Here is a 15,249-nt window from a genome sequence, read left to right on the forward strand (position 1 = left end):
ACATCGAGTATAGATTTAAGTTCAGGAAGTCGTTTCTGAAAGTATTTGTATGGGGTGTAGCCATGTATGGAAGTGAAACATGGACAATAAACTGTTTGGACAAGAAGAGAATAGAAGCTTTTGAAATGTGGTGCTACAGAAGAATGCTAAAGATTATATGGGTAGATCACATAACTAATGAGGAGGTATTGAATAGGATTGGGGATAAGAGAAATTTGCGGCAAAACTTGACTAGAAGAAGGGATCGGTTGGTAGGACATGTTCTGAGGCATCAAGGGATCACCAATTTAGTATTGGAGGGCAGCGTGGAGTATAAAAATAGTAGAGGGAGACCAAGAGATGAGTACACTAAGCAGATTCAGAAGGATGTAGGTTGCAGTAGTTACTGGGAGATGAAGAAGCTTGCACAGGATAGAGTAGCATGGAGAGCTGCATCAAACCAGTCTCAGGACTGAACACCACAACAACATCAATCAGTGCAGAGTTATAGCCATTACTAGAAGTGATTTGTTTGGTGATTTGTAATTATGCTTGAAAGGCTGATTTGGATGCTGGGAGCTTGCAGGGATTACTGTACCAATAGCTATGTTTCTTCTGTAAATGCTAAATACATGTTTTCTTATACTTATATCTATATCAAGATCCAAGACATTTATAGAAGAGCCTCCCACAGCTACACTGTAAAATGATTTTTCTCAAGTTGTTAGTTTAAATGCTATAGTAATGTATCTAACCGTAAAATTTTACAATTCAGTCGCTCTTTCTGTAAGAAATACTCACAACATAAGAAGCTGAAAGCCAGTTCATGACCAAATAAATACAATTTTGCAGAACATTAGGAAGTGTCTTCCTTTTTAATAAAATTATAAAGATTTCATAAAAAAAGCTAGTCTGTGAAAACCCAACCCACCTATGTATGCTGCAGCACTTTAAGTGATCTCCAAAAGAAAAACTAAGGACTTTCATACAAAAAAAAGGTGAAAATTGGAAATTGTGATTCATATGAAACTACTAAATATAATTAGTGGACTAATACTGACAGAACGCAAAATGTTAAAATTTTGTGCAACCATTGTTGACTTCATTGAGGACCTTGTTTCTAAATATGTAAAGCTTATCAAAGATTCTTACATTATGCAGTCTCAATTAAAATATTATAAAACACTTAAAAATCATCTTATGTAAATATTGACACTGAAACAATGAAATTTAGTAAAACATAGTGTAGAACTATAGATAGAGAGATACTGGATGAAACATGTTTGGCTGTCAAGAGAGCAAGCGTGATGCATTCAGTAACTACCATGGCAGAATATTGTAAAATGATATTTCACAAAACCCAAAGAAATTATGGTTGTATGTAAAGGCTGTCAGTGGCACCAAAGTTAGTGTCCAGTCCCTACTCAATGAGATAGGAAGTGAAATTAAGCGTAGGAAAGCAAAAGCTGAAATGCTTAACTCTGTTTTCAAATGTTCCTTTACAGAGGAAAACCTAGGAGAATAGCCCCAATTTAATACTTGTACCACTGAAATACGATTGTAACAAGTATTAGTGTCAGTGGTGTTGAGAAACAGCTGAAATTGTTAAAAACTGAACAAAGCTATAGCACCCAATGGACTCCCCGTCCGATTCTATTCTGAATTTGCAGCTGAGTTAGCCCCTCTTCTAACTATAATTTATCATAGAGCCCTGGAACAAAAAAACTTGCTCAGTTCTTGGAGAAAAACACAGGTCACAACTGTCTACAAGAAGGGTAGTAAAAGGGATCCACAAAACTACCATCCAATATCCTTGACACTGACTTCTTGTGGAATCTTAGAACAGACTCTGAGCTCAAACACAATGAGGTATTTTGAACAGAATGATCACCTCAATGCCAACCAGTATGGATTCTGAAAACATCAGTGAAACCCATTTTACATACTGAAAGCTTTTGATCAAGGCAGTCAGGTAGATGCAGATTCCTTGATTTCCGAGAAGCATCTGACTCAGTGCCACACATAGGATTATTGTCAAAAGCACAATCATATGGGGTATCAAGCAAATTTGTGACTGAACTGAACACTTTGTAGTGGGGAGGACGCAGTATGTTATCTTGGATGGAGAGTATTTATCACGTGTAGAGGTAACGTCAGGTGTGCCCCACGGAAGTATGTTGCGACCCTTGCTCTTAATGTTGTCTATTAATGACTTTGCAGTCAGTATTAATAGTAACCTCAGACTTTTTGCAGATGATGCAGTTATCTATAATGAAGGTACTATCTGAAAGAAGTTAATAAATATTCAGTGAGATCTCAATAAGATTTCAAAGTGGTTCAAAAATTCACAATTTGCTTTAAACGTTTAGAATGTAAAATTATGCACTTCACAAAATGAAAAAAACGTAGTGCCTATGACTACATTACCAATGAGGTACTGTTGGAGTTGGCCAACTGCTACAAATACCTGGGTGTAACACTTTATAGGGATTTGAAATGGAATGATCACATGAGGTCAGTCATGGGTAAAACAGGTGGTAGACTTCGGTTTATTGGTTGAATACTGGGTAAGTGCAGTCAGTCTACAAAGGAGATTGCTTACAAATCAGCTCGTGTGACCGGTTCTAGAATATTGCTCAAGTGGGGGAGGGGGGGCATACACCAAATACGACTATGGATATTCGTGTGAGATTGTCAAAGAGATACTGAAGAAACGGAATTGAAAGACTCTTGAAGATAGATGAAAACTATCCCAGGAAAGTCTATTCACAAAGTTTGAAGAACCAGCCTTAAATGGCGACTCTAGGAATATACTACAATCCCCTATGTATTGCTCACATAGAAATTTTGAGGATAAGGTTAGAAAAATTACTGCACACACAGAGGCATTCATACAAACTTACTTCCTGCACTCCATATGAGAACAGAACAGGAAGAAACCGCAAAAACTGGTACAATGCAACATACCCTCTGCCATGCACCTCATGGTGGTTTGCAGAGTATAGATGTAGATATACATGTAGTGAAAATTCTCACAGTATAATAATGAAATTAATTTGCATTAAGTAAACACAAATTCCCAAATAATTATGGTATTTTTTTAAAGAAATTTCAGCCATTTGACTGTTAAATGTTCATTTATTTTACACAATCATGATTTTGGCTTTTTAGCCATTCTCAAGTTGTTCAAATGTTAAAATATGTGTGACCTGTCTGTGACATATTTTTACATTTCAACAGGCACTTGAGAATGGTTACAAAACCGAAATCATGATTGTGTAAAATAAACAAACAATTAACAATCAAATGGCAGAAATATCTCTCAAAAAATTCAATATGGCTGTGGTCCCCCATGAAGGAAAGATTATTAATTATGACAAACTTCATGTGACCATATATTAGCTGCTCGTGGTGGGGGGTTGCAATGAAGTGGAAATGCAATAAAAACTAGAGAAAACTCGTCAAACATATGACAGCAAATGATAACTTTGTACTCACTAATGACTCTAAACTTTAAATTAGGCCTATTCATTGGAAGGAGAAAGAGGTGATACAACACAGAGAAAATGAGGACAGAATAAATATTCTTAAATTAAATAACCACAATGTCATATAGATCAGGGGGTACAAAAATTAATAGTGGCAAAGAAACACTTTCAAAATTGTGTGATGTTGACATACTGAAAAATAGCAACATCATCAGATGTTTTTTTTTTTTTTTTTTTTTGTTCTTTTGCCTGAAGGCGATAAAACTATATCAGAAGATAAATCATGAATTGCAGAATCTGTTAGTTTATGTCCTATCCCAGTAGTGGTAAACCAAAGATGTATCCTAAGATATATACATTGATTTAAAAACTTCCAGAATACATTGAGCTGAAAGCTGCTGGAATTCAGTACTCAGATACAGTAATGGAAATTATCTGTGGTAAAGCACAGTCACAGAATCCTCACACATTATTTCTTCGAACTAATTTAGGTAAAGAAATATTAGAATAGCAAAATGCATACAAGCAAAAAAACTGCTAAACATTAAAAAAAAAAAAAACACTTAAAGTGAAGGACAGGAAAGTAAACTGATGTGGAATTAAGGAATGTAGGTAAAGTACCAAATGGGGAAATGTCCTGCCTTCTGTAAAAGAGAAGTACAAAATTTGAACATCTCACTGCCAGTACTAGAAATAATGACAGCAAATTAATATTGTTGGAGAAAAAATTTCTCAACATGTACATCAGAATGACATCCTAACAATAGACTGCAAATAATATGCTTGAAAAAGAAAGTAATTTGCAATATATGGCATTAATTCACAAAATTCTTGGGAGAGAAGATAAAGGTCTACATAAAGGCATCAACAAAAAACTGTTTTAACTTCTAGGCATTCATGCAAATGTAACAGCAGTACAACAATTAGTTAACTTACACTGATTAGCCGCAACATTATGACGAACTGCCTAACAGCCACTCTGTCCACCTTTGGCACAGGTAACAGCAATGGCGCATCATGGCATGGAAGCAATGAGGCCTTGGTAGGTTGCTGGAGGGAGTTGGGATGACATTTATACAGAGACATCACCTAATTCCCATAAATTCCAGAGAGGGGGGCAATGAGCTCTGACGCCACATTCAATTGTATCCCAGATGTATTCAATCAGGTTCAGATCTGGCAAGTTGGGGTGCCAGCACATCAATTGTAACTCGCCACTATGTTTCCCAATCCATTCCATCACACTCCTGAACTTGTGACGTGGTGCATTATCTTGTTGAAAAACGCCACTGTCATCAGGAAACACAATTGTCATGAGGGGGTGTACACGGTCTGCAACCAGTGTACAATACTCCTTGGTCATTATGGTGCCTTGCACAAACTCCACTGGACCTATGGATGCCCACGCGAATGTTCCCCAGAGCATAATAAAGGTGCTACCTGCTTGTCTCCACCGCACATTACAGGTTTCAAAGAGTCGACAGATTCGCATCCTCCCATCGGTATGACGAAGACAGATTCATCAGACCACACAATACTCTGCCACTGAGCCTCTGTCCAGTGCCAATGGTGACGTGCCCATTTCAGTCATAGTTGATGACGTCGTGGTGTTAACATTGGCATATGCCTGGGCTGTCAGCTACAGACGCCCAGGTGTGTATGGTGCACTGTGTAACACATGTACACTATGCCCAGCATTATAGTCTGATGTTATGTTCTGCCACCGTTCGCCACCTATCCTGTTTTACTAGTCCGCCCAGCCTAAGACATCCAACATCTTAATGAAGGGTGGCTGACGAACCCCACAACATCTGGACACGATTTCACCTTGGTTTCGCCAAGTGTTGAAGGCACTCACCACAGCAATCCTCGAACACCCGACAAGTCGTGCAGTTTCTGAAATGCTTGTGCTGAGCCTCTGGACCATCACAATCTGCCCTCGGTCAAACTCATATAGATTGTGCACCTTTCCCATTCTAAGCATGGACAGCACACACACTGATACTTCATGCACCCTGTGTGTGCCTGACTAGCAGTCATGCCTCGCCAGATGACGCTGCTATCGCCTGGAGAGGTTTATATCAACAGTAGGTCAGTGATCATAATGTTCTGGCTGACCAGTGTATCTTGGCGGTAAAGAATCACTACAAATAAAATACAGAGAATAGTTCTGATTTAGATGTGAAAGGATATCACATATTTGAAAGCTCACACAAGCAGCAGTCTTAGCCGTGTGATTATGAGCAACAATTGGGGGTGGGGGGACAAGGAAACTACTAGTGTATCATGGAACAAGAAAGCTAGCAGAAAGACCATTAAACATAACTGAACAGAACATACAGTTATAAAGAATAATGTTACAGAAAGGACAAGGATATTCCACATTATTTTATTCCCGAAAGCCAGAGAACTACGTGGTCATTTAGATATATAATTACTCAAACAAGGAAACTTGACAATTTCATAAAACAATTTAGTTATGCATTACTAGTTGCAGCCTAAGCCTATTTTCAGATCTTGGCATACATTTCTTGTTTAACTTATTGGTTTCACATGCAGAGAAAACATTGTTCTAAGGCACTCAGGATAAACAACACTAGAACTTTCTCTGCATGAGACACATGTAAACTGTATAAGAAATGTATATTGAAATCTTATGCTCATAACTAGTAAAGGATAAATCAATCTTATTACATATAATCAATCACAAATAAGTCATTAAATTAAAACATTTTGAGAGGTTAGATTATTCCCCCTTCATTGTTACGTTTATGCCCCAAAATTCAAAATCCCTAAAAGATAAAATAATGGAAGTTTAATGTTGTACACTGTATATATCGCAAACTTGTTGGTGACGACACACTTTCCGCAGCCACCAATCCAAATGTATATGCCTAGGAGTGGTTTAATCATTTAATGTGTTGCAAAGTAGGGATCTCGTTAGTATTTTTGTGATATGATCTTTTATTTCATGTCATGATAAAATAGGGAGAATCCCTTAGCCATTCTAGTTATGCTGCGTACCTGGCCACTTGCTACCCACGTGTCATGGCCATTGCTCCAAGGAGAAATGTTCACACATTGTCCAGGGATGTTCCACGAATATTAAAATTTATCCATGAATTTTTGGTGTTGGCAAGAAGATTGTTGTTTCATCAATTCTGCCAGTTTTAATAAATGCAAATTGAAAGTAACCAATTTCATTCTTTGCATAGTTAAACAATACGCAGAAAAATTATGACGACGGATTTATATACATTTTCATCATCATCTACACTGGAGAAGCACCAGCGAAAGAGTTTGACAGGAGTTGAAGACAGATATTTCTTCAGTTGAAGTATCGGATCATCATTTTACTGGAAAAACTGTAAATGCTTCTGAAGATTTTTGTAGCAGTTGCTCTGTGGTACAATTGGTGGCTACAAGAGGTGAAGCTCCACAGCTTTGGAGGAGGAGGATATTAGTGTTTAACGTCCCATCGACAACGAGGTCATTAGAGACGGAGCGCAAGCTCGGGTGAGGGAAGGATGTGGAAGGAAATCGGCCGTGCCCTTTCAAAGGAACCATCCCGGCATTTGCCTGAAGCGATTTAGGGAAATCACGGAAAACCTAAATCAGGATGGCCGGAGACGGGATTGAACTGTCGTCCTCCCGAATGCGAGTCCAGTGTGCTAACCACTGCGCCACCTCGATCGGTCCCACAGCTTTCATGACAGCATTAAGGTTGAGGTCAATCACCATTGTCACCCTTGCTCAGCTCCTACAAATCTGTTTTGCTCTTGCATGTATAAATCTGTTTCCTTCTTGTATGGCAAAGACTTATATCTGCTATCTTCTTTAACAGCTAATTTTTAAAGTAGATTGAAATGTGTCATCATACCATCACAAGTGCCTCAGCTTAGTGACAAGACAGGACTGATTATCAATGCAACACATTGACATTATTATACTTTAAAATATAACCAGATTGTTTCCTTGGGTGAGTATGTATTTGAGATGTAGCAACTACATCCAATCTTTTGCCTTTAAATAGTAAATGTAAGATACTGACAAATGTGCTGTTAATATGGTGTTTTGTTTCATGTGGGTATGAGGCTACTAATAACATGTGATGTGAGGTTGTTGCAATATCCTGTACTAAATTTAATTACTACCTGAAAAGCTGCTATCTGGTGCAAGTGGGTTCACAGTTAAGGTCAATCATTCCCAGACACAGAATTAAAATTTTTGTTACATATAATCCACTATTGCTGACAGGATCCTTATACAACAAGATTTTTTTGTAGTTTTTACATCTCCTAGTACACAATCACTGCTTATGTCAGTCCATGAGAAGTGAAGTAAGTAATGTAAATCACCATCTTTTACTTGTGGCCGTGTCCAACATCGGTACAGTGTCAGCACAGTAATCAACAGACTTGGCATGGTTAATTTAAGGGATGGCTGGATGCCTTTCTTGTCACCACCCCAGTGCTCCCCCCCCCCCCCCCCCCTCCCTCTCAGATGGAATGTATGTACCGTCTGCACATAGTGTGATTCATGTGAAAGTGAGCAAAAGTTTTTCTAAATGTTTGAAAAGCACATAATGAAGTGGAACTTGCAACAGCCTAGTAGTCACTTAGTAGGCTGCAGGAAACCACATAAAAAACCACACCCAGGCTAGCCGACACACTGACCCTTGTCTTTAATTCACTGGACAGATTCAATACATCAGACAGATATAAATAGAAGTTACTGGTCCAAAACCTACACAGAAATATGAAATTATCCAATATCTCCCACAATTGTTAAGCACTGTTTCATTGACAGAGTTCTATGTTTCACAATCATTAGTTTCAGCAATGCACAACTAATTTTGTTGTTTACCATGTAAATCGTAAGGATAATATTAAGAACTTAATCAAACGCAAAAAATGGATGTGACATGGCTAAACTATGTCACAATGACAGAAACTGAACAGATAACAAGACACACTAAAACACTTACACGTAATGCGTGGAGGCAAGTACACGAATAAAACACATGTTCTTGAAGCTAGAAAACACTAAATTTCTGAACGAAAAAAGTTTGTGGATTTGTGGAACAGTGATTCGAAAATAGCCATAAAACCAACAGAACTCAAAGTTCTAAAAGCAGTGTGCAACCTGGGACAAGTGATAATTATGACAAAATAGAGGCAGGAAGTAATTAAAACAAATGCAAGTAGATTGCAGTGAAGTACAAAAGCAAGGGAAGAAAGTACCAAGAAAGTGATGAACAAATAGCCAAAAATTACTTCTTGATAATTAGCAATTCACTAATTAAAAACATTGCAGTGCAGACTACCATAGCAGATGTCCGCCCAGCAATAAGTATGGATTAATTAAATAATCACTTCAGAAACATGCAGGCAATGAAACTATTTACATGTGTAAATAGCAATGAAAGCTATAAAGGTATTTTCATCCATCTGGAGACAAACTCGCTTCAAAATGGCAGTTAGGAAAAGATTGTACATGACGCATGAAAAGTGATCACTTTAAGTGGTATCCTGCACAGACGATTGGTGAGTGATAAATACATAGACAGAATAAATAACCGAACCAAAGAGCAGTGCAACAGGCATGGGGCAATATTTGTGGACTCTAATAAATTTATTAGTAATAATTGTGTAAGACAAGATGGGCTATATTTAAACGGGTTAGGCTCAGCTCCATTCAGCAGTCTGTACAGTGATATTTATAAATTCATATTAACTAAGGGAAACTGGCCTGCAGAGATGGGGTTGTAAAAATTAACAATAGAGTTGAAACGAAAATTCACAAACAACCTTTCAGAGCAGATGCCCTTAGCGACAGTCAAAAAAATAAAAATACCTTCCTAATGCACTTAAACATAATTAGGTTATGTTCAAACCATCCAAACAGCAGAAGAAACTTAACACCTTGCACACCATTCTGTAAGAAAGTGCAAGTATCAAAGCTGTTTGCTCAAATGAACACTGGCTTACAAAGGACTCCAAAATCTTAAATAACCTTGGAAATTTACATGTTGCCAATCATTTTTATAGGAGTAATGTAACACAAGGAAGGATCCTGCATACTTGATGAAAAGTCAATGGAATATAAAGCAAGATACAATTATGATTCTCTTAATGAAGAGTGTGTCTTTGAAAGATTTCATGTAGAGTTAGGCCTCAATACTGTAATTTTATCCGTGTATAGAATTTCAGGCAAAGAACTAACAAAATTATTTTTGTCGAAATTCCAGGGTCTATTGTGGAAACTAAAAAAAGGAAACCAAGAAAAGAGTTATAACAACTGCTGATTTCAACATAGGTTTAGTTACTGAAGCTACCAGCTCAACAAAGTTCATTGACACAATTCAGAAAATAAGGTTCCAAAGCCGAATTTTCTGATTTTACTTGAGTAAACAAATGATCAGCAATATGCATATATAATAAATATTTTAACAACTTATAAGCAGTTAGTTAGTTTAATGGTCCATGGATCATTTTGTACAACAGATCGTACTGCTGTAGAATGGGTCATTTTACATTTAAATCACAAAATCATTTGAAGATGTGGTTACATTTTGAACCCTTCTAAGTTTATTTTTTTCAAAAAAGAAAAAAGACATACAGATGATGTGAGTTAGTAACTCCTACCCATCATCTTTTGCACATTACATAATGAGGCAAATAAGTTTGGTTTAGATCTGGCACTTTCTGACCATTGTGCCCTGTTTATGCAGTTATCAAAAACAATAGAACCTTGCTAAAAAAAAGTCCTAGGCCAAACAACAGTTCAACACAGAAAATATGAACTACTACTAACAATGATTAAAAGAGGGAGGGGGGGGGGAGATGACACTATGCATGTTTTTAATGAAACTTTCCCTCTTACTGTGTACTGTAAAAAAGTAGGAAATAAAGTGAAGTGGATTACTGAAGGAATAAACATATCTAGTACAAGAAAAAGACAGCTACACATGGAACTGAAAGACAACTGAAGTCCTGCTTTCGTTACCTATGCAAAAAAAATACTACAAAAATATTTTTAAGGGTGTTGTAATGTCAGCAAAAGAACTGCTAAATAATAAGTTTATATTGAACAGTAAAAACAAATTGCAGGCCAGGCACTGTGGTCAGTGAACAAAGCATAAACAGTCACTACAGCAAGAGGCCGTGATATTTTTGAAATCAAGATAGAGGACAAAAGTATTGTAAATCCTGCTCAAATTTCAGAAATGTTCAATGAATTGTTAATAAATTTAAATAAATCAAACATTAATATAGAAAGTTAAACATAAGGTATATTTCTTTGGCCCCGAGGAATTTAAAGGTGAACCTTTCAGTACATTCAGCTGAACTATTGCAAAAGATATGGAAAATTCTAATGGCCTAAAGAGCAAAACACAAGCAGGATGGGACGTATTACAAAATGTTCAAGGTAGTCTCTAAAATAATTGCACAACCACTATCCACAACAGTTAACCATTCCTTTGAAGGAGGCTGTTTTCCAGATACTGTGAAGTACGCAATATTCAAAATAGGGACAAAAGAACATATGGGAAACTATCACCCAATCTCTCTCTCCTCCCATCAAAGGCTTTCACAATACAAATTCAAAATTTCATACAAAAGTTTAATATAATTTCAAAATATCCACATGGATTTCAGAAAAGCAAAAGCATATCAGCTGCTGCCTATCAGTTTGTAGACAAAATGAGACCCTCTCTAGATAACTTCCTACATGACACAGAGTTTTTTTGTGACCTATCAAAGGTCTTTAGCGTGAAGCACTGCTTGCTTGGAATAATATGGAACTTAGGGTATTGTATTAGGATGATCTAGGTCCTACTGAACTAGCCAAAGACAAAGAATTTTTATAACATCAGAGAGAGGAAATTATGCTTCAGAATGAAAAATCATTTTACATGGATTACCCCAAGTTTCAGTCTCAAAATGATTACAACACCAGAAATCAAAATAAGTTTACGCTGCCTGCTCTCTGTTTAAAACTTCACGCTCAAACTCCACCGTATATGGCTATGAAAATTTTCAACAAAGTGAAAGAGAAAGAATTGTTCATGAAATTGCAGATGAAACATAGGTCTGCAGTTTGTCTTATAATTGAAATAAATGGCTGTAGCTCAAGCATAAGTTGCATTTAGAAGTAACTTTTTTAATTCATTATCAGACCATCCATATCATAAGTGTTACAAATAGACAAGAGATAGCCTATGTATAAAAATAGGCCCTGCAGTGACGATCAAAGCGGCATTATTGCCATTTCAAGAACAGTAATTACACCACATAGACAGTTCTCTAAAGTCCTTACTATGTGGTGTATTTACTGCTGTCAAGTCAACCATAGTACTGCTATGATTATCACTGCCGGGGCAGTTCTTGTAAATAGGCTATTGCCTGTACATTTGTAACACGATATGGAAGGTTGAAAATGGACATCTGCGTCTGAAACTAGTCACCATAAAGAAAAAAGATACTTCTCAAAGCAACTTGTAATGGAGCTACAACTATTTATCTCAAAAAATTGTTCAGTATTAATTTAGAAATATTGAAGATACCTTATATGACAAACTGGTGCAGAAACTATTCAACTGAAGAGTTCATCGAAGATTATCTGAAAACTTGAGCATGAGAGAACGTATACTTAGAACTAATGATATTTTGAGGAAAACTGTAAACAAATTGTTGTGTTTTTATGAGTCTCCAATACACCCAGTCAATGACTTGAAATAGAGACAGTAAATTTCTGTCCAATTGTATTTTTTTAAAAAAATACAGCAACACCAACAAACACGAAACTGAGTCTAATCCAAGTCCCGAAGTACTAGTTATGCTTAAGTTATACAAAGAAACTAACTCTTATCTTTAAATGAAGTGATTAAATGCAAAGTACTGAATAGCATTGCTCCAACACTGTGATTGTAGCCCCAGAATCATAAAGCAAACTGTTTGATATACCAGGCTTGAATAGCTCAACTTAAAATAACAGTAATAAATGAAATTATATTTTCATAATGTCTGTACATATATAGTATTTTCCGTAAAAATAGCCAAGAACTTACAGAAACTACAAAATTTTTCTCTCTTTTAAAATAACAAATCTAAAGGCTATAAAAAATATACAAGACAAAAAATATTCATACATAATAAAAAGCCAATCCTCTAAAGACGTGTACATGTTGGAAGACTGAGATCCATTGTTCAGCTTCTTGTTTATGTGCCTACTGATTGCTCAATGATTTTTACATGGTAACTAGTAGTCCTTTTTCCATATCATTCATTCTACCAGGATTTTCCATCAGAACATTAATTATTATGAACCATGTATTTTGCGATAACATTTTTCAGGATTAACATAACTAACATAATTTCTTACTTTATGTCTTACATAAATGATGGAAAAGTTATTTTTTGTTGACTACATTGAAAAACATTATACTTTCTCTAAAAATGTCAACAAAGTGCACTAAAATATCAAATTTCCTGAAGAACATTAAATCAGTACGGGAATAAATTCCTTGATCAGCAGACAAGTAGCTAAATAACCAGTATAAAATCACGGAAAATACCGAACTTATGTTAAGATCACCAATACAGTATATTACCCTAAACAAGGTAAGATGATACCTACTGAATGTAATTTACTAAAGTACGTAAACTTCTTGTCATCCATACCCCTGTTTCTTTTCTCGTGTGTGTGTGTGTGTGTGTGTGTGTGTGTGTGTCCTCCAGCCCCCCCCCCCTCCCCCGCGCATACCGCCGACGCTATTTCTTACAACATATATGGGAAATGCTGCTCGCATCGAGAAATCTGCAGCATACATTTCTTCAAAAATTTTCAATAGAAACAGCTGCGGAAGCAAATATATTTTGTACGTAAAACTTGTTACGAGAGTTGATGGAAATAAAGCTGTTGGTAAACTAAACAAAAATAAAAACGAGTTAGTGAAATTGCGTTATTCATGAAGAATATGCACCACCACTGAAAAATGACATGATACGCCAAGAAATTCAAGGGGCGCTCTTTCTAATCGCCAAGATGTTACGAATGACACTAACACGTATAACACATCTTATAACATAAATTTCACATGCAAGACAAATTCGATTGCGCACTGAAGGTAAGGTATCAGCTAAACATGAACTAACAGGTCTATTGGACGCGAAAAAACTGTAGCGAAAGGGTTAGTGTGATTACTCGACCATTGGGATAGAAACTGCACTGGAGCAAATACATCGAGCCTTGATAGATGCGTCAGCTAAATGCTGGGCTGACAACAATGAAAGTCCCCAGTACTCACGATACCATAAGTCTCCTTATACACGACTATTTAATGCTTTAGCGTATAAGCTGCGTAAAGTCGTGACTTACTACTGTCAGAAAACGGATGGAACTACTCTGAGTTTTCGCAGACATAATTACACAATGCGCCTACAAGTGCTTCAGTATGCATATGTATAGTAGCGAGTACAGCAACAATGCAAATTGTTCATTACCAAATATCATCTTTCACTAAACGGCGCTTCAACAGCAGCGTCGTGAGATGACGCTGTCCATCCTTCGAAGGAACTTCTTCCGACAACTTGGATTGATTTCCCATGGTTTCTTTTAGCAACATTAATACTACTATAAATATCACAATCACTAAGAACAAAAATGAACACTAAACCATTTAAATAAAAACATCTAACATCCCACTAAATTCGCCCATTCACTACCACCCGAACATCTCCGTCACTTTCCATACACAATACCACTACAAAGTTTATATCAGACAGATATCAAACACCATCTCTCATTCACTTGTTTCCTAATTACGCAGAGATGTAATTAACGTACATCTCCGGTAGATATTTCTAAGAATTGATCGGTATTTCGTTCAACAGTGATACGGTGTAACTAAATATTAATTCCCTACTTGAAAAGGTCCAGCCCCACAGAGCCCAAAAAATGAGAGACCATCCATTTTCCTCAGAGACTTCAGGGAATTAATACTTTTTTTTACACGGTGGTTCTCCCTGTAAGAGAACGAGACATGTTCCAAGTTTTTAATGTGCAAAGGAAAAACAATTAATCAAAAATAGAACACAGAGATAATCTGAGATTATCTCATTGTGTTCGATTTTCTTCGACGCCAAAACAGCTGAGACATTGACGCTCACAGATGATATTTCAGGAATACAAGAATAACACGTTTTTTTCGTCAAAATTGTTGAGGTTTTGAAGAATATCACACACGAAACACTTAATTTCAATATCATGTACCGTAATACAAATACAGGTAAACTTATTAGATGCGTAACGCCATTTGGCGCTACGCGCTCCTAGTGCCTCCGTTCCCTGCGACCCCCATGACGTGTGCAAAGCTACATTGCGCGTACAGCACATTACATTACACGGACATGACTTTATGATAGCCTGAAACCACAAACTATGGATGACCTACGTGAAATTAAACTGCCACTAAGTCAACTCCATTCTCAACACAATTATATTCAGTTCCAAACAGACGATGAAGAAATCACAAATCCTTATTATCTCATTCCAAATTAATTAGAAGATCGGTACTAGTCACGTGAACTATTAATTCCACGATTTTCTACATAGTTATAGAACTTAAAAAAAATGTTCACCAGGGAATGTTCTCTGCCAGGGATTAGAACTCGGCGTTCAACAATCACAAACAGTGTAATGTTCTGCAGCTATAGTCAAAAACGCCGAAATAAGAACGGCGTGTTGACGTAAAGGGGGGGGGGGGGGTGGCAAACAA

At 36.8% G+C, this 15,249-nt stretch overlaps 1 protein-coding gene across 4 annotated transcripts in view; it reads right to left on the reverse strand.

Annotated features, from left to right (window-relative positions):
* Positions 1–14,246, reverse strand: part of LOC126248171 (ubiquitin carboxyl-terminal hydrolase 15-like) — a 181,440-nt gene extending 167,194 nt beyond the window's left edge. For all 4 annotated transcript variants that reach the window (XM_049948935.1, XM_049948937.1, XM_049948936.1 and 1 more), the window contains exon 1: positions 13,976–14,246. In XM_049948935.1, the coding sequence (XP_049804892.1) occupies positions 13,976–14,097 (122 nt within the window). In that variant the 5' untranslated portion in view covers positions 14,098–14,246. The remainder of the gene's footprint in view (positions 1–13,975) is intronic.
* Positions 14,247–15,249: the final 1,003 nt, after the last annotated feature.

The sequence above is a fragment of the Schistocerca nitens genome, chromosome 3 (genome assembly GCF_023898315.1).
Source record: "Schistocerca nitens isolate TAMUIC-IGC-003100 chromosome 3, iqSchNite1.1, whole genome shotgun sequence".
Classification (NCBI taxonomy): domain Eukaryota; kingdom Metazoa; phylum Arthropoda; class Insecta; order Orthoptera; family Acrididae; genus Schistocerca; species Schistocerca nitens.